Source organism: Eptesicus fuscus, chromosome 7, assembly GCF_027574615.1.
Source record: "Eptesicus fuscus isolate TK198812 chromosome 7, DD_ASM_mEF_20220401, whole genome shotgun sequence".
NCBI lineage: Eukaryota > Metazoa > Chordata > Mammalia > Chiroptera > Vespertilionidae > Eptesicus > Eptesicus fuscus.
In genome coordinates this window covers 102,717,164-102,741,346 of record NC_072479.1, presented here as the reverse complement: position 1 = coordinate 102,741,346, position 24,183 = coordinate 102,717,164, and the positions used below count along the sequence as shown (strand labels likewise).

The 24,183-nt window shown below is 39.4% G+C and overlaps 1 protein-coding gene across 2 annotated transcripts in view; it reads right to left on the bottom strand.

Annotated features, from left to right (window-relative positions):
• TNRC6B (trinucleotide repeat containing adaptor 6B) overlaps positions 1–24,183 on the bottom strand; it is a 206,037-nt gene that overhangs the window by 133,197 nt on the left and 48,657 nt on the right. The window contains exons 2-4 of one of the 2 annotated variants that reach the window (XM_054719553.1): positions 22,984–23,057; positions 14,929–15,019; positions 9,352–9,419 (exon numbers count right to left, since the gene is read on the bottom strand). In XM_054719553.1, coding sequence (XP_054575528.1) covers positions 9,352–9,419; positions 14,929–14,973 — 113 coding nt within the window. In that variant the 5' untranslated portion in view covers positions 14,974–15,019; positions 22,984–23,057. Of the gene's footprint in view, positions 1–9,351; positions 9,420–14,928; positions 15,020–22,983; positions 23,058–24,183 lie in introns of those variants that run through there. The other variant, XM_054719551.1, reaches the window with a different exon arrangement.

The window sequence follows — 24,183 nt, the reverse complement described above, 5'->3', positions numbered from 1 at the left end:
CAGCCTGGTCAAAACAGATGCTTCAATATGCAACTAATGAAGCTTACTGTGAGCTGTAGGACTCGTCACTTTCATGGGGCTCTCCCAAAGCTCTAGAAGGGGTCCTAACACTGTGTCCAAATGATCTCTTTTCTATTTTTATTGTGGTAAAATAAACATAACAAAATTTCTCATCTTAACCATTTTTTAAAAGATTTTTAATTAACTTTTTTAGAGAGAGAGGAATGGAAAGGGGGAGAGAGAAACATCAATTGCTGTCTCCTCTAAGTGCAGGCCTCCCACTGGCAACCCCTTGGTGCACAGGACAACCAACTGAGCCACATCGACCAGGACTCATCTTAGCCATTTTTAAGTGTACAGTTCAGTAATGCTAAGTATATTCACATTGTTGTGAAACAGATCTCCAAACTTTTTCATCTTGCAAATCTGAAATTCAATACCCATTAAAAAAACTTCCTTTTATTCCCCTCCCACCAGCCCCCAGTAACGAACATTCCACTTTTTATTTATATAAATTTGACTACTTTAGATACTTCATATAAGTGATATCATACAGTATTTGTCTTTTTGTGATTGGCTTACTTCACTTAGCATAGTATTTTCAAGGTTCATCCATGTTGTAGCATGTGACAGGATTTCCTCCTTTTATGGCTAATATTCCATTATATGTATACACTGCATTTTGTTTATTCATCTGCCGATGGACACTTGGGTTACTTCCATCTCTTGGCTCTTGTGAATAGTGCTGCCATCAATATGGATATGCAAATATTTCTTCCAGAACCTGCTTTCACATCTTTTTAATATATACCCAGAAGAGGGATTGCTAGATCATATGGTAGTTCTATTCTTAATGTTTTAAGGAACCTCGATACTGTTTTCCATAGCACTTACACCATTTTATAACCTCAACAACAGAGTACAAAGGTTCCAATTTCCCCACATTCTTGTCAACACTTGTTACTTTCTTTTTTTCTTTTTTATAGTAACCATCCTTATGGGTGTAAAATTGTCTCAATGTGGTTTTGACTTGCATTTGTTTAGATGATTAGTGAGGTTGAGTATCTTTTCATATGCTTGTTGGCCATTTATATATTATCTTTGAAGAAACGTCTATTCAAGTTTTTTGTCCATTTTTAAATTAAGTTATTTGATTTTTTGTTATTGAGTTGTAATTCTTTATATATTCTGGATACTAATCTCTTACCAGATGTATGATTTGCAAATATTTTCTCCCATTCTGTAGGCTGCCTTTTCACTCTATGGATTGTGTCCTCTGATGTACAAAAACTTGTTAAAATTTGAAGTAGTCCCATTATCTAGTTTTGCTTTTTTGCCTATGCTTTTGGTGTCATATCCAAAAAATTATAACCAAGTCCAATGTTATGAAGTTTTTCTCCTATATTTTCTTCTAGGAGTTTTATAGTTTTAGGTCTTTAATCCACCTTGAGTTAATTTTTCATATGGTATAAAATAAGGGTCCAACTTCATTCTTTTGCAAGTGAGTATCCAGTGTTTCCAACACCATTTGTTGAAAAGACTCTCTGTAGCACCCTTGTTGAAGATCACATGACCTTATACACTAAGTGGCCAGATTATTATGATCTCTGAACGCATAATAATCTTGCCATTCAGTATATATATTAGAGGCCCACTGCATGAATTCGTGCATGGGTGGGGTCTGGCCAGCCTGGCCAGGGGGAGGGGACATGGGCAGTTGGCCGTCCTGTCTGCTGGTCGAACTCCTGGTGGAGGGGACAATTTGCATATTAGCCTTTTATTAGCCTGATATACACTGAGTGGCCAGATTATTATGTGTTCAGAGATCATAATAATCTGGCCACTCAGTGTATGTGAGGATTTATTTCTGGGCTTTCTATTCTATTCCATCAGTCTATATGCTGTCTTTATGCTTATACCACACTGTTTTGATTACTGTGGCCTTATAATGTATTTTGAAATTAGGAAGTGTGAGTTCTCCAACATTACCAATTATTTTTATAAAATGTATGAAAGCAAGATATTTTCATCATAATCTTAATTCAGATGGGAAAACCACAGCCTCTTTCCACTTAACTATACCCACAAGACGAGTCCCCAGGTCAGTAGAATTAAGAGTAGCCACAAGCATTTTGGGGATCCCTATAAAGGGAAAGTTAAATTGGTGATATATTTACTTTAGGTTTAGTAGAATATATTTATGTGGTTCTCAGCCACTTCCATGTATGGTCAAATTATTGTTAACCATCATTTTGTACAAAAGATGTTACTGGAACAAATCACTCTGTATCAAGACAGAGATATGCAGGGCCATATCATATATCATATCATATCATAAATGTATCAATTCAAGGAGTACAGTCAATGTACAAGAAAAATGAAGGCTTGTAATTATACATCTTATATAAAAATCTTGTAGCTCATATATAAAAGACATTTGGTAGTAGTTTTCCCAAAGGTGATAACAATCTTACAAATTTATATGATGTTACTAATAAGAAGTTGTGAAACTGAAAGGAATTTTTCTAGTTTGTCAATAATAAAAACCATATTTTGGTTAATCATGTTATAGATAACACTGAATTATCACTCTATTCTATTTTTAGAAAATATCACAGAATTTTTATAATATGAAGGGACAATATATTTTCCCTACAGTCAAAACAATATAGGGAAAGAAGTTTTACAGCAATGTTTTTAGACAGTGAATTAATTCAAATATAATGATATTTTCTGAATTTTGTACTTGTCAACTTTTTTAAAGTTGCCATTTTTGTGACTTCTTTCCTCATCTATAATAATAAAAGGGTAATATGGTAATTGGACCGGACAGCCGAACGACCTTCTGGACGTCTAGATGTCCTTCCTGACATAGCCAGGATCCGAGGAAAGCAGCCTGGGTCCCGGGTGCCTGCCGGTGGCTGAGGAGGGAAGCCCAGGTCCTGAGTGCCGGAGGGAAGCTGATGTTGGCAGCTGGGATAAGGAAGGCCTACTCTTGCAAGAATTTTCATGCACTGGGCCTCTAGTTGTAAATAAATATTCACTTTTGTACCTAATTTGTACTTGAAATTAATTTTCTTTTTCTTAAAAGCATTCATATAAAACCTAGATTTGCTCCTGGTCAGAAAGAAAGGACTCTTGGCCTGAACGAAGACATGCAGGGGGGGGGAAAGCCAGATGTGCATGGATGACCTTAAGGAGAGCCACTGGGCAGGAGCAGAAAGTTCCTTTAAACAACAGAGAAAATATGCATAGGTAGGTGAAAGGCATCTTATGGAGGCCCTCAGAAGCAAAGAAAGAGTTCAGACTTGGATAAAAAGGTATTTTCTGCAAAATAAACAATAATTAACAACTAGCTTACAGATAGGAACTCTTAAAAAGAAGAATAGAGATAAAATCGGGTCTGTTGGAATATATTCTAGAAAGCACTGAATATAAGGTCAAACGTGACAATGTTATCAATTCACTTCTGTTGTTGTTGTTGTTATTAATCCTCACCTGAGAATATTTTTCTATTGATTTTTTTTTTAAGAGAGGGTGGAGGGGGGTGGGAGAGAGAGAGAGAAACATTGATGTGAGAGAGACACATCTACTCGTTGCCTCCTGCACGGGGATCAAGCCTGCAATCAAGGTACGTGTCCTTGACCAGAATTGACCCTTCAGTCCTTGGGTCAATGCTTTATCCAGAGTCAAACCAGCTAGGGCTCAATTCACTTTTCTTCTGCAATAACAAATAAAATATTCTGGGGTTTGGATTTTTAATAAACTCACCTCAGATTTTCAAAGCGAGTATGTAAAACAGGGATTCTTGACAGTCAGTGGGAACTTACTGACATCTTTATTCATCCAATATTCAGTATATTTATTGATGCTTTCTGTAGTGACCAAGCCACAAAAGTCTCTGTGCTTGAAGAGCTGAAGATCTAGCCTAAAGCCTTAACCTGACTTTTCACTTCCCATCATCATATCGTTCCTCTTCTTTACGACACTCCCCCAATCTACTTCAGCCCAAACTTTTGCTCACAGAGACTCCCCGGGAAGGGAAACCCAAACTCAGGTAGAATGCTCAGGGCAGAAGTGTCCTTAGCCTCTAGTGGCCATAAATTTTGGGGAAAATGAACACTAGCTTTTTTACATTACTGGAGATTATTGCTGAACATGTATTTATTTACTTATATTTACATCATGCTATGTATTCAAAATGTTTTACAACTACGTTACAATAACATCTCCAAAAAAGAAGCCTTAAAACACCAATTTCAAGGAACTGGAAAAACACATCTTGCCTTTCAAATGTTTTTTCATAAAGGCATATTGTTTGTCCATAAGCAAAATATCAGCTAAATAAATAAGACTTTTATTAAATGCAGTTTTCTGAGAGCTGATGATCTATCCTATTCATTGTTGTTTAAAGTCATCACCTTAACCTATAAGTAGAAGCAACCCACACGGTTTGTAGTCATTTTCAATTATGACACCTATCTCCTGAAGTTATTCTTATTGTAATTAATCTCAGACATCCAAGGAAAACCTCATAAAATAGATTCAGAACTCATTTATTATGATTCTGAGACTCCTGGGGGGAAAATACGTTTTCAAAGAATTAATTTTTTAAAGTAACTTCAAATGCAAATTAGAAAATTTATTAGCAACTGCAAGTTTCCCAAAGACCTAGTACAAATGTTTGTGGTTATTCTAAAATTCCCAGCAGCAAAAATTCCATGAGCATAACTATCATCTATTGAACCTACTTGTGACATTTTCAAAACACCCATTAACTTTAAAATAAAACTCACTTAATTTCTCCCAAAAACAATCTGATAAGATTATATAAAAAATCTAACTATTCTTCTGAGGTCCAGCTTATTGCTGTGTAATAATAATGAATTTACTCAATCATTCAGTTTGGTACTTCTTAATAAGTTTATTTCAACATGTACAAATTTTAATAGTTCAAAGGAAAAACAGTGGTGAAAAACTGATGGTAGAATGCAGAAAATATAATGATTTTTTTAAAAACAACCTTTCCTATGGTCTAATATCAAGGCTTGTGTTTTGATGATAATTATCTATGAGTGATTTGGAAATATTATCTTTTTTTAATCCTCCCCTGAGGATATGATTTCTAAAAAAAAAATATTTTTATTGATTTCAGAGAAGACGAGAGAGGGAGAGAGAGATAGAAACATCAATGTTAAGAGAGAATCACTGATTGGCTGCTCACTGGGGATGGAGCTGCAACCTCGGCATGTGCCCTGACTGGGAATCGAACCATGACCTCCTGGTTCATAGGTCAATGCTCAACCACTGAGCCATGCCAGCCAGGCAAGGATGTGTTTTTTTAATTAATTATTAATTAATTAATTAATTAATTAATTTATGTTAATCCTCAATGGAGGAAAATTTTCTCACTGATTCTAGAGAGAGTGGCAGGGGAAGGAGGGAGAGAGAGAGGAGAGAGAGAGAAAGAGAGAGAGAGAGAGAGAGAGAGAGAGAGAGAGAGAGAGAGAGAGAGAGAGAAACATCAATGTGAGAAACATTGATCGGTTGCCTCCCACACACACCCAGACTGGGGATCAAATCCACAACCTTTTGGTGTACAGGACAACGCTCCAACAAATTAAGCCACCCAGACACAATTTTTAAACAAGCACCCACAAGAATGGTTACACTGGGTGGTCAAATATGACACAAAAAAATCCTATATAAATAAAAGGCTAATATGCAAATTGTCCCCTCAGGAGTTAGATCGACCAGGATTTCGACCACTCACTATGATGTGCGCTGACCACCAGGGGGCAGCGCAGAACGAAGGAAGGCCCCGGCAGACAGCCAGAAGGCCCCGATCGGCCCTGATAGCCGGCCAGGCCTAGGACCCTACCCGTGCACGAATTTCATGCACCGGGCCTCTAGTATCCTAATAAAAGGAATTCTTACTATAGAGATTTGGGGAGAATAAACTTCAGTATAAGATGAATTCGAGGAAAATAGAGCTGTAAGTTAAGGAGTTAGAATAGGAACAGAAATAAAGATAAGGTAAGGACAAACTGTTAGAACTTACAAAAGATCTGTATAATTAATAATTCAAAAAAATCAAAAGGGCATTTTATAACTAGACCTTTTAAGTTGGGAAGAATGTATGTAATGAGAAGAGAATTTAAGACATTGGAGTTAAGTTATTTAAAAAAAATAACACCTCAAGCACAAAGCCATATTATACCAAACTGGGAATGAAGATCAGTATTTACTCCACAAATTACATTCTCTTCTCTGAATCAATATAAAACTGTCTTCAACACTTTGATCTCCTTATAGGACTCCTATGAAAGCTGTGAACCGATTCCCCCTTAAAAAGGGGCAGGGAAGGCATTCCGAGGGAGTAGAAATATAGAAACTGATACAATTAATTTTATCAACGATTCTTAAAATGGGGATACTGTCTATAAAACACATTAAATAAAATTTTGTTTGAAACAGACTGCAAAAGGTGTCAAATTTAAAAAGCATATTTCAGAAGAATTATGTCAGAAAAAATCTAGTTGTTTTAAAATACACAGAAAATAGAAAGATTAGTAGGGGAAACAGCATAAAAGAAGAATCTCACTTTTATTTCTAAATCCATGTTTACTGTTTAAATGTTTTATGACAATCATGTATTACTTTTATAATTAAAAAAATAAAACAATGTCCCTAGCCAGTTTGGCTCAGTGAATAGATCGTCAGCCCTCGGCTGAAGAGTCCCGGGTTCGATTCTGGTCAAGGGCACATACCTCTATTGCAGGCTCCTCCCCAGCCTAACTCCTGGACAGGATGTGAGCAAGAGGCAACCAATCGATGTGTTTCTCTCACATCGATGTTTCTATCTGTCTTTCCCTCTCTCTTCCACTCTCTCTGAAAATCAATGGAAACATATCCTTGGGTGAGGAATAAAAAATTGAAATAAAATAAAATAAAATAAAATAAAATAAAATAAAATAAAATAAAATAAATAAAATAAAATAATGAATGGGAATTTCCATTAAGTTATTCAGCAATGTGTCACTTTCAGGATCTACAATGTAGGTCCTACAATTCAATCATCCTTTGCTGACTACAGTTCTGAGATACAAAAAAAATATATATATATATTTCTGTTGCTTTAGATAAGAACATAGCACCTCTGTTCCCTACTTCCACAGAAGAGGTGGGTAGGTCTATGGGAAAAACACCTAGTGAGAAGATTCAGTTCTGCTTTCTCATTTCGATGTATGACTGCAGACCAAGCCCAGAAAAACAAAACAGGGTTCGTCTGTGAGAAGGCAATATAAGGTTTGTTAATCAAAACAAGGGAGAATGGTAAGACTACAACACATGACGTTTCGGGTCCGCTGTGGCTGTTTGAAACTCTCTCCAAAAGAAGTGCAGTTTGTATAACATAAAACTTGTGGGAGAATCTGCCCCAGCTATGTTTCCTGAATACCCAAAGAAGCCGATTCAGGAGAGGGGTTACTGCAGCAGGTTTTTAAAGAGAAAGACTGGTTTGTTTGAGAAATGGATACCCTCCAGAGAATAGAACTTTCATCTGCGTTTTAAAAACAGGCTTAATGCCATTTTCATTGTTTCCCCCAACTCCCTCTTATCCATGAGACTTTGATCTTGACAATTGCATTTTGCTAACCACAGTATTTTTCAGGAACATAGCTCCCAAGGTTGGCAAAGGATTTGCGTTTAAGAGATATTATAAAACACTTTAAAGTCAGAAAGATCCGGGTTCAAATCCTAACTTCAATTTCAAGCTACATTACTATGAGCAAGTTAGCTACCCTGATCTCTGAATTCAATGGAGACACTGTAATTGGCAAAGTATTCTGTGCACAGAAAACCCTTGTCAAACGAGAGCTATGCTTTTTATAAAGACCTCTGACCAGAGTAAAGTGTAGGGTTTGGGAAATGGGCAGAGGAGCAGAAAGAAACACCTGAAGTTTTCCTGTAATTTCACTGGGACTAGATGTTTGGTATTCTAATTTGTTAAAGATAAATAGATTCCAACAGCCCATGCAGAATATAAATGCATTTGACAGAATACAGCTAAGTTAGGACTTATACTGTAAGCTATTTTTAAAACTGCCTGCTTAGCAAATTAAACCAGCTGTGAAAATATCCTGGTTTCCATTCACAACAAATATGAGATGAGCATTCTCCTTTAACGAACCTGGCCACGTGGCAGCATAGCTATTCTGCATAATTCATTCCTAAGGGCTGCAAAGACACAATTTTCATAAGACAGACCAAAACTAAAAACTATTTTCTAGAAAATACAAAAGGTGAGAGAATGCAATTTCTCTACAGATTTTCAGTAAATTCCATGAATCACTGAACCATTCAAGTTAGGAGACTACTGTCTGAATAAAAAATAGTAGTTATATCAGTCCTTTAAGCCACTATTAACTATCCTTTTTTAAAATATATTTTTATTTATTTCAGAGAGGAAGGGAGAGGGAGAGAGAGACAGAAACATCAATGATGAGAGAGAATCACTGATCGGCTGCCTCCTGCATGCCCCCAAATGGGGATCAAGCCTGCAACCCGGGCATGTGCCTTGACCAGAATCGAACCTGAGACCCTTCAGACCACAGGTCGATGCTTTATCCACTGAGCCAAACCGGTTAGGGCTTAACTATCTTTTTCTTTAACAGGAAATATGAAACACTAGTATGCTCTGCAACACCATTTTTCAAGGTCTGTGACAGAGGGTAAAAAAAACCTACTCATTGCCACCAAAAGCTACCCAGAGGACTCCCAATTTCAGATTTAAAACTTAATCACTTTTAAATCAGGAAGGAAGAAATCCTGAATTATTCAGAATTATTTGGCTAAGTTACATTATTTATAAATCCTATTCCTAGGGAAACAATTTGTGATTTAAACAAAGATCAGAAATATAAATAACTCAATGGAAAAGAATTTCAGGAAGTACTATTCAAATAAATTCACACTTGGAATGCAAGAAAACAGCCTATTAATTTCATCACTTCATAAAGACACTGCTATGAAAAGGATATACAATTTTGTGCTTTCTTTGGAAATCAACCCGACTGAATTAGTTCCATTTGGAACATCCTCTTGAAGCCTTTGCTGAAGTGTAACATAAATTCCGATTACTCAAGTATGAAAAACTACAAAGCCAACTTTCTTGTCCCTCCAGTTAGTGTGTCTATAAATAGAAGCAATGCATTAACAGCAGCCAAAGCAATTGGTGAGTTCCACAATGTGCCCAACATATACATCCCTGCAAACATGCTCTCAGCATGTTTAACCAAAGTGCTTTAGACGATCTGTAATAAGACCCTTTTTAAATAAAGTGTGACTCACTGTTTGCTTTCTTCACCAGGAGGTGGAGTCTTGCCATGCCCTTCCATTACAAAATCCTCCTGTTCCACCTGCAAACGCAAGCACCACAGGTCAGCAGCAGCCAGTAACTATGGTGTAACTCACTCCAAAGTGCCCTTGCAGACCACATCGGACTAGACAGCTTTGTTGAGCCTGATGTCAATGCACACATCTGGAGTCCCCATCTCCTTCATGGCAAATGTCTGGATCTCTCTGAGTGCCCCAGGGGCAAGCTTCTTGAAACCCACTCCACGGATGCGCTCGAGTGTTGATGGTATATTCTCCCTCACTGTCACTACTGCACTGATGGCAGAATGGCCCTTCTCACCACCCTTCTTTACGGGAGCAATGATGCTGGACCCAAGTTGGAAAGCCAGGTTTCGACTTTTATTCTTCTCTAAGAACTTCTTATTGGGCACCTTACAGGGCTTTGTCAAGGAGAGGAAGGATGCTCCCATCCTAAGTTTACGCAGTGATCTAAAACTTCTAGAATAAAAACTAGGGTTACAATGTTGCAAGGGAACCTTATTTGAAGCTACAGATGATCCTGATCTGGATTCTGGTTATAAGAATGTATACATTCATGGAAAAAAAATCACTGAACTATGCATTTTATGCACTTAATCGTATGAATGTCAGACTTTAGTTAGAAAATAAGTGACAAATTGTTTAAATGTATTAAATTACTTGAAACCTAAATCATTTCCTCAAAGACAAAAATGACTATTTTCAAATTATACTGTATTATAAAATTTTCTTGATCCTTCATCTTTAACAATCCTCTCCAATTAAAGAGCTCTAAATTGTGGACCTTAGTCTCTGCTTATTAGTTTAAACAAACAACAAATAAACAAAAGGCTTATCTATACTCAATTTCGAATTAGCATAATAATGATGAGAAGAAATGATTTTAAAAGCCTACAGCTTCAATAACCTCCCTATACTTGCTTCTAAATTTTTAACTCCAGCCTTCTTGTGCATACAAGTCTTCTCCACTGGGATGGTTCAACAGGGCCATAACAAAACACCATCTTGCCTCAAATTTCCTCTCCTTTTTATATCCCCTATGTCTGTGAATAGTGCTAGCATTCACTAAGATTCCCAACAGGAAACGTATAATCGTACAAGATTCTCCAAGCTTCCTTAACCCCACATATCCTATTAATCACCAAGTACCATGGCTTCTACCTCCTAAATAGCTCTCATATCCGTCACCCCTTCTAGTCCCTTTTAACTGCCATAGTTAAAGCCAGCTTCTCTAAATCTCACTACTATAATAGCCTTCTCATTGGTCTTTGTGCTTCTGAGTCCCATCTCATTTCAATCCATCTTCTAAACCACTTCCATGAAGTGGACTTGGTAAATTGCAAATCTGATTACATCACTCTCCTAGAAATTATTCAATGGCACTCTATCACCTGTCCTGAGGGATAGTTCAATTCATTTGCCTAAGTGATTTTTTTTTTTTATCTGCCCTGCTTCACTCACCCATGAAACACACACAAACTCCTCACCCTCTCGGCCTTTACATATAATGTTCCATCTTGCTTGGAAGCCCTGGTCTTCCATAGCACGTACACTTTAAATTCCCACTCATTCCTTCAAGTGCCAATTTAAATAATTTTTCCCAGAAGGCACTATCTCCTTCACCAGGGTTCATACCTTTTCTTCATCTCCATCATCTCATAAGGCAATAAACAGTTCAGAAAGATCACTGCTCCTTATTGCCACTTACTGTTTTCCTCAAGTCCATGTCCACTCTCTCTGCATCCTAATTTATTTTTTCTACAAATTTCCTGAACACTTTTGGACTTAATTTGATTACTTCTACCATTCCTCCCCATTGACCTCATCTTCACAAGTTTCAGTATAGTTATTCATAAAACTTACATCATATCCTCACCTTTCTTCTATTACTATTATTAATTCATCCAACATATTACATGCTAAGTGCTGTGCTGAGATAATAGTGAAGAAAGACAGTTTTTGCCATAAAAAAAAGTAACAGATTAGTAGTAAAGACAAACAAAACCAGTCACTTACAAAACAGTGTGAGAAAGCAATGAAACAACAGGAAGCACACTTAACTCAGTCTAAAGAAATCCGGTACTCTCTGTCCTAGACAGGTGACCATCTCTTTCCTGCTTCAGCTAGGAATGGGCAGGACCCAAGGCTGAGCCTCACCATCAATCTGTACTGCTATACACCCAGGTCTATGAACTCTGAAATCCGTCTCAGACCACAAGTGTCTCTTCCACTCCCTCCCTCCATGTGAACCTGCAAGGAGTCCTCATAGTAACATCTAGTCCACAGTTCTTTTTTTTCCCGATTCCTTTCAGAGCCTCACTTGAGAGGCACAGTATAATCAAAGTTCCTTTCTTGTACATTTTTTTATTTTTCCTGGAACTAACAATTACTATTTCCTCTTCTTTTACTTTCTCTCCATATTTTTGGCTTAGTATTTATTATGCATTTTTCACCAATTCATCCTCAAACTTTCTGTAAGTCTCCTTTATCTCAGTTCAAACACTTCAAATAATCTATCAATTTCATTCCAGGCCTGGAGACCATCCTCAGAGGTTTTCCCTTGTTCCTGTCTGGATTGTTTGCTCTCTGGGCTGCTAATTAGCTGACACCTTGCCAGGGATGTCTCTTCCTCTTCATCTCTGGAATTCCCTGCTCTCTCTCCTACATTGGAGCAGCTGTTTCCCAGACCCTTTGTCTTTCTCTTTTATGGTTACTCCCTCATTGAGGTGGAATGTATATTATTTAGTCTAACTGATTCTAAATTGATAAACTATACAATAATTTAAAAATCAAGAAAACCAGTCTTTTCCGTTTTTCTCAGAAAGAAGGTGGAAACTAAGTTTATGACAATAAAACATTCTATGTTGGTCTAATTACATGCTCACCAAGTTCCAATTACAACTTAGCTCTTCAGGGAGAGAATGTATTAACCAGAGGATCCAAGAGTCCAGTCTTTCCTAACATTATAGTTCATTGTAAGTTAATAAATTAGGAACTTCAGAAATCCTGAGGTCTGTGTATCTTGGGTGTCCTGGGTGTCCGTGTCTCTGTGTGTCTGGGGAAGAGTCCTAGAGTATGTGTGTACCCCAGATTCTGACTAATCCTGAATGAGATTCAGGATCTAGACGAATCTGATGCAAGTCTATAGGCTTCTGCTTTTTTAAAAATTAATTTATTTATTATTTATCTTCATTCTGGTGAGATGGGAATAAAACAAATAAGAGGACAGGATAATATCTATTTCTCTCCCCAACCCATGGACTGTAGAGAGGGAGGATTCAGAAAGAAGCTGAAAGAGTTGTTTTCATGAGGGACCCTGAGACTTGGGGCTCAAACAGTACTTCGGCGAAGCCCAGCCCACAAAGTACAACAGAGCAGAGAAGGGGGTGGCCTCTCCAAACTCAGTGAAGCACTGCATGAGGCCAATGGGCAGCGAGGACTGGTCTGATGGGAATTCACAGATACAGCGGAATCTCGTTTCTTGAACTTAATTCACTCCGGAAGGTTGTTGAAACCGAATCACTTTTCCCCATTAAATTGAATTAATCCATTCCAGACCTCCAAGTGATTCCCTGTTTTAACCTTTCTTTTATACAGTACATGTTTAATGTATATTTAATCTATAAATGAACACTTTAAAAACAAAAAGGACATGGAATATAAATGAAAATTTAACAAAAAGGGAAGGAAGTGTACAGTAAAAAATGAAAATTTAATAATAATTATAAGCAACAACAAAAGCAAAAAACCATGAAAATATTCACAGCACAATATACTGTGATTTTAACACTGGTAAAACTGACTCATACTTGCACATTCTCTCCTTTATTTGTCATCTGAGAGACATGTGACTGATCTTACAGGTATCAGCATGAAAGGGTTGTCAGGTTGAGAAGTGAATTGTTTGAGATGGGAGACATTCAAGAATCAAGGTTTGACTGTATTTTTTTCCTGTCTTAAAAAAAAAAAAAATTTACTGATGTGCCCCAACCAGTTTGGCTCAGTGGATAGATCATCAGCCCAGCCTGGGACTGAAGGATCCCGGGTTCGATTCCGGTCAAGGGCATGTACCTCGGTTGCAGGCTCACTCGTATGCAGAAGGCAAACAATCGATGTCTCTCTCTCACATTGATGTTTCTCCCTCTGTCTCTCCCACTCCCTTTCACTCTCTCTAAAAATCAATGGAAAAATATCCTTGAGTGAGGATTAACAAAAAAATAATAATAATTTACTGATGTGAAATTCACATAACATAAAATTAACCATTATAAGTTGAACAATTCAGTGGCATTTGGTATATTCACAATGTTGTACAACTACCATCTCTATCAAGTTTCAAAACATTTCCATCACCCCAACTAGAAACCCTATACCTAGTAAGTAGTTATTCCTCATTTTCTCTTCTCCCCCAAAGAGCCCCTGATAAACACCAGGCTGTGTTTTATCTCAATGTATTTATCTATTCTGCATTATTTCATATAAGTGGAATCACACAAAATGACCTTTTGTGCCTGGCGTCTTCCATACAACGTGATGTTTTGACCATTCCCAGTGACATTTCGACACCTCTCTACTTTTACTCTGATGAAGGAACAAGCCTTTCGCAGAGACTACCAGTAGCAGGGGAGACAAAAAAAGGAATCCCCTTAGGAGGGTCCAGGGCAGCCAATAATGCTCTAAGTGCTGGGCACTGGCCTGGACACAATGTGAAATACCCTTGGAACTTCCAGGAGGGACTAGAGACAACATTGAAAGGAGAAGGAGGGAGGTGAAGTGAGGGTGCTACTGAGGGTCCCATATGACCAAACAGAAAAAGAGCCAAGCAGATTCAGGACACAGAGGCAGATCATACCGTTATACATAACTACACAGATAACTATTTATATACAGGGTTTGACAGTGATAACAGTCACTTAAGCTTTAGCTTGAAAAACCAAACCAAAGGCATGACAGAGACAGTGATGGGGGTTGGACAGAATATGAATTTGGAATCTATATCTGTTGAGTCTTAGTATCCTTCAAAATAATTTCTTTTGGTAATAAATAAATAAATTAATTTTTTTAAAAAACAAACAAGCTACTACTTAAAAATTTATAATAAAAAAACGTGTAAAAAGTAATCAGTGATGCCTCTGTGCAACAGGAATACTTCTACTTTTTACTGTACACACTTCTGATTTGCTTCAATTTTTCAAATAAGTATATATATAACTTGCATAACAAAATATTAAAAGGTAAAGTGAAATTTGTTTTAATTTTCAAATAAGTATATATAACTTGTATAACAAAATATTAAAAGGTATTCTACAAATTAATCATTAAGTTCTCTAGGAGTTCAGTAAAATCTGTTTTAAATTTCTCATGGAGCAAAACAAAAATGGATATTGAGAAAAAAAATCTCATTCTAAGGTTGTCTACCTTAAATCAATCTAATTTCTAAATTCACCTAAAACAAAACACCCACTCCACTCATCCACTGCCTCTGTTTTTCATTTCTACTCATATTGTTTGCATCTTTAGCAATTCACTGACCTTGGAACCGCTTTCTTCCGATACTTCTCCCTCATTGGTTTGCATGGGAACAGACTCTGTGCAAAACTCTGCAGAAACACACAGATACTGCCTAAAAGAGGTAGGAAGAGAAAAACACAGAAGGAATTCAGTTCAGACATTTGTTTTTTCAAAGATTAGATTAAAATTCTGCTACTGATACTGTACACTGTGAAGTACGACCTTAACCTGTGTGTGTGTGTGTGTGTGTGTGTGTGTGTGTACATCTGTCTGTCTATACACATATATCTGAAGTAGAGAGGGAATTTTCCCCACCTTGAGGGAGGTTAGCTAGCAAAAGTTTAACCCTTTGCACTCGCTTGCTTTTTTCTCGATTCCTTTATTCTAATGCTAACCATGTCGAGTCACACTCGACATCCGAGTGCAAAAGGTTAAGACACTGGAGTATTGAACAGTACTAGACAATTTTCTTTTTATTTGTCTTTTGGCAGAAGTGATATTGAAAATCTTTAGTAACTCATACAGTACAAATACTGACCTGTCAGAAAGGATATCTACCTAAGTAAAGCATTGAACCAACTAGAGGCCCGGTGCATGAAATTCATGCATGGGGGGGAGGTGTCCCTCAGCCCAGCCTGCATCCTCTCTAATCTGGGACCCCTCAGGGGATGTCTGACTGCCGAGTGGGATCGGGCCTAAACCAGCAGTTGGACATCCCTCTCACAATCCGGGACTGTGGCTCCTAACCACTCACCTGCCTGCCTGCCTGATTGCCCCTAACCACTCTGCCTGCCAGCCTGATAGCCCCTTAACCGCTCCCCTGCTGGCCTGATTGATGCCCAACTGCTCCCCTGCCAGCATGATCATCCCCAACTGCCCTCCCCTGCCAGCCCAATCACCCCAACTGCCTTCCCCTGCGGGGCTGAGGGGACTGGGGAACTGAGGCTAGATGAGGCTGGATGCTGCGGGGACTGGGTGAGGTGAGGCTGAGGGGACTGGGGGATTCTGGCTGGATAAGGTGGGGTTGAGGGGATTGGGGGATGAGGCTGGATGAGGTGGGGCTGAGGGGGGACTGAGGCGGGGCGGAGGGGACTGGTGGACTCCGGCTGGATGAGGCGGGGCTGAGGGGACTGGGCGCCGCCACCTTGTGAGGGTGTGATGGTCAATTAGCATATTCCCTCTTTATTAGATAGGATTGTTATGCGGTAGCCAATTGTACTGCCTGAATATTAAGCTAGGCTATTCAAATTGGCTGGGTTTCTTGCGTTTATAACTTATGTTCAACATTTGTGATATTTTATGACGGAAATTAAGCTGTACTCTAATGATTGATTCTACTTGTTTTATTTTAAGAAAATGTGCTTAATAAACTAAATGTCAGTTAATTTATTTTTATAAGAGAACAGGTTATTCATAGGGCATGACAATAAAAAGTAATTTTCCTCCAAGAATAAAATGAATCAAGTAAAAGTTTATTAAAATTTCATAAATTAAAATATACCAAAACAACTATAAGTTTATGCAACATTCAAATTAATTCATTAAATAAGTATTGAGTAATCATTACTCAAAACTGACACAAAAATCTCTATTATACATGCAGGTACAAATATTTTTAAATGTTTCAAATGCTTTAAAAGGCTCATAGTGACAAAATACAAAAGCTAAAAAGATGCTTTATAGTGTACTTTTTGTGTGTGCAGAGAAATCTCTTTATGGATGTAGCAGCTTCGGGGGGCTGACACTCTGCCTCTGGTGCAGGCTTCTCACTAACCAGCCACAACACCTGAGGCCAAGAAGACAGTTCTGCCTGGCTGGCATGGCTCCATGTTTGAGCGAAGACCTATGAACCAGGAGGTCATGGTTCGATTCCCAGTCAGGGCACATGCTCGGGTTGGGAACTTGATCCGCAGTGTGTGTGGGGGGGTGGTGGTGGGGGGCGGGAGGGGGGAGGGCTGCAAGAGGCAGCCAATCAATGATTCTTGCTCGTCATTGATATTTCTCTCTCTCTTTCCCTCACCCTCCCTCTCTGAAATAAAAAATAAAAATAAAAAGACAGTTCTGGGAATCTGTTTCCTCATCAGCTGGGTGGGAAAAGGGTATCAAAATATCTACTATGCTCACCTAATGAGGATTTGGGGGAACTAATGTGTATTTATCTGATGTAAAATGTAAAACGGGTACAGTGGAAGCTCTCTCAGTCAACTCCCATTCACTCATTCCAGGTGACCTGACATTGCCCATTCCCTCTGTAAAACATATGACTGATGCTCACAGCAAGTGAAACAGGCTTTCTCTAGTTGGTTTCGACCCTCACCTGTTTATGACACATGTATATTACTCCCCAAATTTTACTTCCTGTCTGTTTATCAAGACTAATCTCATGCAGTGGGTGTTAGGGTTTGTGAGATACCCAATAAGCAGCACTCTAATTTTCCCTTGGCTGAGTTCTGTACCAATTGAGAAATAATATAAGAGAAAGGCATTTGGGAGACCAAAAACATAATTGCTCTTTCTATGAAAATTAAATTGATAGCACTGGAAAAACTCAATTAACATATCTAGAAAGATTTGTTATGCAAATTACTTCACAAATGTCTTTAAGTTCGAATGCTACTTTACTGAAATGGAGATTGTGTTTCGTAGATAATGCATTATAGGCACAGCTGACCAAGAAAGGTCCCCATTATCTCAGTGCCATTTCCATTTGAATGTGCTGGGGAAAAGGAATGCTTCTTCCCTCTCCCAAGGTTCACTCCTGGCTCCTCTCCACCTCCACACACACCACCCCAGAGGAGGCACAGGATCTTATCTGAAGGTGAGTTCAGAGGGAGAAACAAGATATGTGATCTCTCTCTTCCTTCTGGAAGCCAGCCGTCCCCAGGGAGCACCATTCTCCTCTGCTCCTGTCCCTACCAATGCAGGCCCCTCACAATTACCTGCGAATAGGCAAGTCTGAAGAATTCTGAGGTTCAGTGTTAAGTTCACTTGCTTGCAGATTTAAGCTGAATTCTCCAATTTAGCTTTATTCATAATAGAAATGATATTTTGGTCTCCCAAATGCCTTTCTCTTATTTCTCAATTGGTACAGAACCCAGCCAAGGGAAAATTAGAGTGCTGTTTATTGGATATCTCACAAACCCTAACACCTACTGGATGAGATTAGTCTTGATAAACAGACAGGAAGTAAAATTTGGGGAGTAATATACATGTGGAATTTCTGAGGCTTTTGTTGGGGCCAGGACTTAGGGCCTTGGTCTTTACTGAGGGGGGCAAAGTGTTTTGACCCTGAAGAGATTTTACATTGGGCCACATGAGCTTTTACAGTTGTACACTAGCTTTTAATTACTGAGGCCAAATTAGAGGTTTATAAACCATAGGCCACACTGTATTTTGACCTTAGTGGTGACTGTAGTTATGGCAACTTTGTCTTCAGGTAGTGGCAGTTTCTATAGAGACAGGCTGCATGTACCGGCACATAAAGCCTTAGCGAAGGCTTGAGGGCTTTGCCAGCCTCAGCAAAGAAACAAGCCACACTCTGCCATGGCGGTAGTACTGAAAGCTCTAAATGTCAGATGCACAAGTGGTCTCAGCATACACTAGTTACTCTGACCTAGCAAGCAAATGCCAGCTGTGCTGGCCTCAGCAAAGGGAATAGGGCATTAATAGGCCTGGGTAGCTTCAAAGCACAGAAGGCTGATGCCTGACCTTGAATTATGCAGACACAGCTTTTCCTAAGTAGGCATGGCTGAGACCAAGATTGTTAGACTTTAGGAAAAAAGACTTTCTTCATACAGGCCTTTTAGATATTAGTGAGTAGAACAATTATTTGATGCATATAAGCTGCAAGGCAACTAAATTTGAAACAGCACATGAGCTACAAAACCAGTGAACTAGGTTTAAATTGTTTGTGCTAGGCTTACATAGGCAATTCAAAGGAGAAATGGAAATTAAGAGGTTTCTCACAATACTTCACAGAAGGAGGGAAGGAAAGAAGAGAGAGAGGAAGGGAAGAACAGAGGCAGGAAGGGAGAGAAGGAACTTATAAAGGAAGAGAGGGAAGTTGGTAACTGGGGCTGCCACTATAAACATCTACGTTTTGCGAGAAGGAAGTGATATTTCAAATAGTAATCTTGAAAAGAAAAAACATGTGCATTGGAGTTTTTTTCCCCCCCCCAGATATGATAAAGGCACAGTTCCAAATTTAACCTCTTGCTGGCAGATTGTTCCAAATGGTGGCAGTGTCCAAGTCATATATTCTGGACACTGGCATGGACTAACGGTATCTTTGTGAGGCTCAAACCAAGAGAACCTCACCCATTCTTCCCCCTCTCCGATATCAATGTGTCTCTGCTACAATCTTTGGCAAGACTGAGTATTGCATTCAGGGAACGTAACTTTATCTGCTCTTGGGCTGGAGGTAGGCTTACTTTTTTAATTTGGTGGTGGTGGGGACAGAGCAGAAATGATTTTGGTTAGCCTTGGAGTTCATATAATTTGTATACCGTTCTGATCCATTTTAGAATCTTCTGGGGACAAAATGTATTGATGGTCCCAAGAGAAGACCCAAGAAAACAGTGACTGGTAGTGGGGTGGTGTCCTCATGAAAGTAAGAGTAGGATGGTCCTGAGACCACCCCTGACCTAAAGGGGACAGACACACCCCGGCTGACCTACATTTACTGTGTAAGAGACAAAAGCTGGTGAGTGCTAGAGGAGAAAAACTTCTTCCTCACACAAGGCAGTATCAGTTTGTTTGCTATTCCTGGTCTTATCATATCCTGGACTCCTGCTGTGAGCCTCGAAGAGGAAACTGTGCTTGCAGAGTCCACCCACCCCTCCCCTTTCCCTTGGGGGTACCTATTCTGCTCTGCTCCTTTCTTCCTTCTAGGAGGTGGTCTATCCCAGACTAGTGCTGCTGGGTGAGAAAACCTGTTAAGTTCTGGAGTTCAGAGATGAGCCAGTTCTCCCATGTCAACTTAGAATAAAAGAGAAATTTTGTTCTCTGCCTGTCTTACTCCTTCATCGTCTTATTTCCATTGTTTCAGAATGTAGACAGGAAACAGAATATTATTTAGTGGGTCCCTTTCAATTCCAACTTGGTTGGTGCCTGTGGGGATAGTGAACCTTCACTAAGGTAAACTTTCTTCCATTCTCGCCACACATTTCCATCCTTCTAATATTCAGTCATTTTGTATTTCTAAAAACCCTTCCTGATTAACACCATATAATCTGCCTACTTACTGTGTTTCATACTGATACCTATTTTTCATTTGTCCTTTATTTAATTTGCTCGCTCTCATTCTCTTGTTGTTTTGAAACTACCCTTAATATTTTTAATATGTTTCTTGAAAAAGTCTTGATGACATTCTTATTTGAAGGCATAGCTTATAGTTGTGTCTAAGGTTCTAGGTCAGTTTTACTGTCCTTTTGACAAAATGGAAGGAGAATCAGGCAATGCAGAAGTATATGGTTAAGCTAGGGGTTCCATGTGGGAAGTGACATAGGGTCCAGTGTATCGGTGCTAACAGGGTGATGAAAAAGCCATGACAAAGTCCACTTATGTGAACATTAACTGGAGGGGTGAACAAGTGGTGGTAAAGCTGTCAAAAATGACGTGACAACATAAGCACTTCATTTCCGCTTCAGCACATCATTTCACCTCAGAGCTGTCATCAATTTGCCATACACAGTAAGTGACAGATAGTTGTGACCTGGCACAGTGCTTCAGCACACACAGGACAGGACTCAACAAATGTTAATGACCAAATATGAGTAATGTCATACAGCATCTGTGCTAGGTCTCCTCTAAAAGTTGGCAAATACGCTAATATTTTCAAAGCCTTCCAGGATCCAGCCTTCACCTGTCTCTCCAGTGTCACTAACCAGGCCTTTTTGTTCCAACCATACATACTGAGCTACTTATAGCTTCACAAATAATGCCAGACTGTTTCAGGAGTCCATGCCTTTATTCATATTACTCCCTATGCCCTTTCCTCCCCTGATACTCCTCATTAAGACACAGCTTTTAGAAAGGATTTCCTGATCCATCTCTAGGTAGAACTGATGATTTCTTCTTCAGTGTCCCCAGTGGATCTTATATGAACCCTGTTATAGATCTGCAACTTTATTGGATTTATTTGCTTGCATAAATGCTTTTCCTATTAGACTGTTAACCTTTTAGTACCAGACACTGTATCTCATTAAACTCTACACTCACAGTTTATTTAAAACTATGTACCTGTATTTAATGGGAATTCAATAAATTTCCATGTAGGAATGACTAGATTAACAACTAAAGTCCTTTTCACTTAAATTGCAATAGATAGCAATTCAATAAATATTTACTGGGTCCCAACCACATGCCAGATGGTGCTAGGCTAATGTGGTGTAGTACAATAAGCACTGGTTTTGAACGGGCAAAATCATTACTCTTTGACACTTACTAGCTGTGTAATCTTGGGAAAGTTACTTAATTTTTTAATCTTCATTATTTTTACCCATAAAACTGTTCAGGAGGTGGTGTTATAAGGATTAAATTAAATAACCCTAATATATAAAAAGCCAGGGGCCGTCATGACCAAAACAACCAGACGGACGACCTAACAGCAGGCTGTGTGGGGCGACAAGGCTGGCAGGGGGGGTTAATGAGGGACGACCAAACGACTGAACAGCAGGATGTGTGGGGCAACCAGGCCGGCAGGGGGGTCAGTTGGGGGTGACCAGGCCAGCAAGGGGGACAGTTGGGGGCAACCAAGCTGGTGGGGGGGGCAGTGAGGGGTGACCAGGCTGGCACGGGGGGTAGTTAGGGGCAACCAGGTCAGCAGAGGGGGGCATTTGGGGGCCACCAGGCTGGCAGGGGGGGCAGTAAGGGGCAACCAGGCTGGTGGAGGGGGGGGGCGGCGCAGTTAGGGGCGATCAGTCCAGCAGGCAGAAGCGATAAGGGGTGATCGGGCTGGCAGGGGTCACAGTTAGGGGCGATCAGGCAGGCAGGCAGAGGTGGTTTAGGGGCAATCAGGCGGGCAGGCAGGTGAGCAGTTAGGAGCCAGTGGTCTCGGATTGTGAGAGGGATGTCCGACTGCTGGTTTAGGCCCGATCCCTGGGATCGGGCCAAAACCAGCAGTCAGACATACCCCGAGGGGTCCCGGATTGGAGAGGGTGCAGGCTGGGCTGAGGGGGACTCCCCCTCCCCCTGTGCACAAATTTCCTGCACCGGGCCTCTAGTATATGTAGACACCTAAACAAGGTGTCTAGGAGCAGCCAACAGGCACTAAAAGAACAGTTCCTTTCTAAGAAGTTTCAAAGGGTTTATAGACTAGTAAAGGAGACAAAATACTAATCAACAACTCTAATGTAAAATAATGAATGCTTTGTTACTATAATAATGACAGATGCTCCTAGAACACGGATGAAAAAGAAAATCTGCCAAGAGAGTCTAGAAGGGGACAATAGAAAAGATACAAGAAGGAGGAATGTAATTGCATTCTTCTCCCCTCTTCCAAACTCTAAGCAAAGAGCAAAGTATCAACCAAGGCACAAAGCTGTGAAAAAGAACTATCTGGGGAACAGAAAAAGGCTTACAGATAGGGGTTCAGTAAGAAAGAAGCCAGAAATGTTGATTGCAATTAGGTTTTGAAAGGGGTTTGTAGGATGAAATCTGTAGCAACTGGGAGCCATGAGAGCTGTTTAAGCAAAGGACTGACATGAGTGACTCTATCATTTAGAAAGCTGACTCGGGCAGTAATGTGGACTACAGTCTGCAGCAGGGACAGACTAGGGGCAGAGAAGCTAGGAATACACTCGCATAAAACTGTGGAACTGCTAATTCTTAATAACAAATTACAGCTTTATAAAACGACGAGGCACCAAATATCAGTATCAACCTAAATACAAATGCTTTTTAAGGGGACCTACCAATGTAGAAATACAAAGGGCTGATGTGATGAACACTTTAAATACCCTTCTGTAAGAACTCTGGAAACAAGTAATAACATCAAAATGTACTTTTCTTCTTATTAAGATGAAGACTCTCCCATTCAATGCTAATACTGGATAAAAAGAAATTTTAAAAACTTACCTTTGACAGTATCCTGGGGCAACACACGCCCGTGAAGATGAATCTAGACTACATTCAGTGCAAAAACCAAAACCCTGAAAAGAGAGAAAAATCACAATAAGCCACACACTCGTAGCAAGATGCCATGGCAAGTGGCGGAACACAAGTTCAGAATTCAGGCAGCCTAGTACGAATCCAGGCTTCTCCATCTACCAGTGGTTTCCCAACGTGGGGCACATGCTCCATAGGGGCAGTTTGATTTTTAAGGGGGGCAATTCGAGAATGAGTTAAGAATTAATTTTTTGCATTTCTTATGGTTCGAGGGGCCTCATATACAGTATATAAATATATATTATGACATATTTATGCATTTCAGTTCTCTATTATATGTTTTAAAACTTGATTTGCTATTTTTTCATATCACTTCATATTATTTTTTAAACAATTTCTTAGTGATTTCTTCCTAGTACTTCAATTGTTCTTTTGTTCTTTTATTTTTCTCTTTCATGGATGCCATGTTTAGACCAAGTAAATGGCCTTTGAGGCTTCCTCCATGTGCATAGGAGCTCACTTTTTGAATAATAAGAATTAAATATCACAGGGGAGGAGGGGCATCAGGATTTTAGAGATGCTTAGGTGGGGCATGGCCAAAAAGAGGTTGGGAACCACTTACCTACCAGCTAATAGCCTAACCTCTCAAGTCTCAGCTTCCTCATTCAACATTGGAAACAGTAACAGCATCTTTCTCAGAGGGTTCTTTGGAAGTTTAAATAAAATATGTGTAAAACACTTAGTACAGGGCAGCACCAACCACATGCCCAATACTAGTAAAGGTAAGTGGTTATTAAGAATATGAACTGAAATATGAGTACTTGCTGAAGAAACATTAAAACCTGTATTATACTTTTGTTATTTATTTTACCCTTATGTCCTACCAGAAAAATAGCAAAGTACCTTTTCAACTTCTCCATTTCATGTGAGGATGTCTCATAATCACTTTAGATTTAATACTGCATCCAAATTGCCCTCTTCATCCCTACCCAGGCCTCATTCTCCATATCTCCACTCAAACAGGGGTACCATCCAACACCCAGTTGCTGGTCAGAAACTCAGAATCACCTTGGATTTCCCACTCTAACCCAGTCCTCTCACAGCCATCAGCAAGTCCTGTCATTTGTGCTTTCACAATATGTATCTCGGATCTACCCACAATGCTTCATT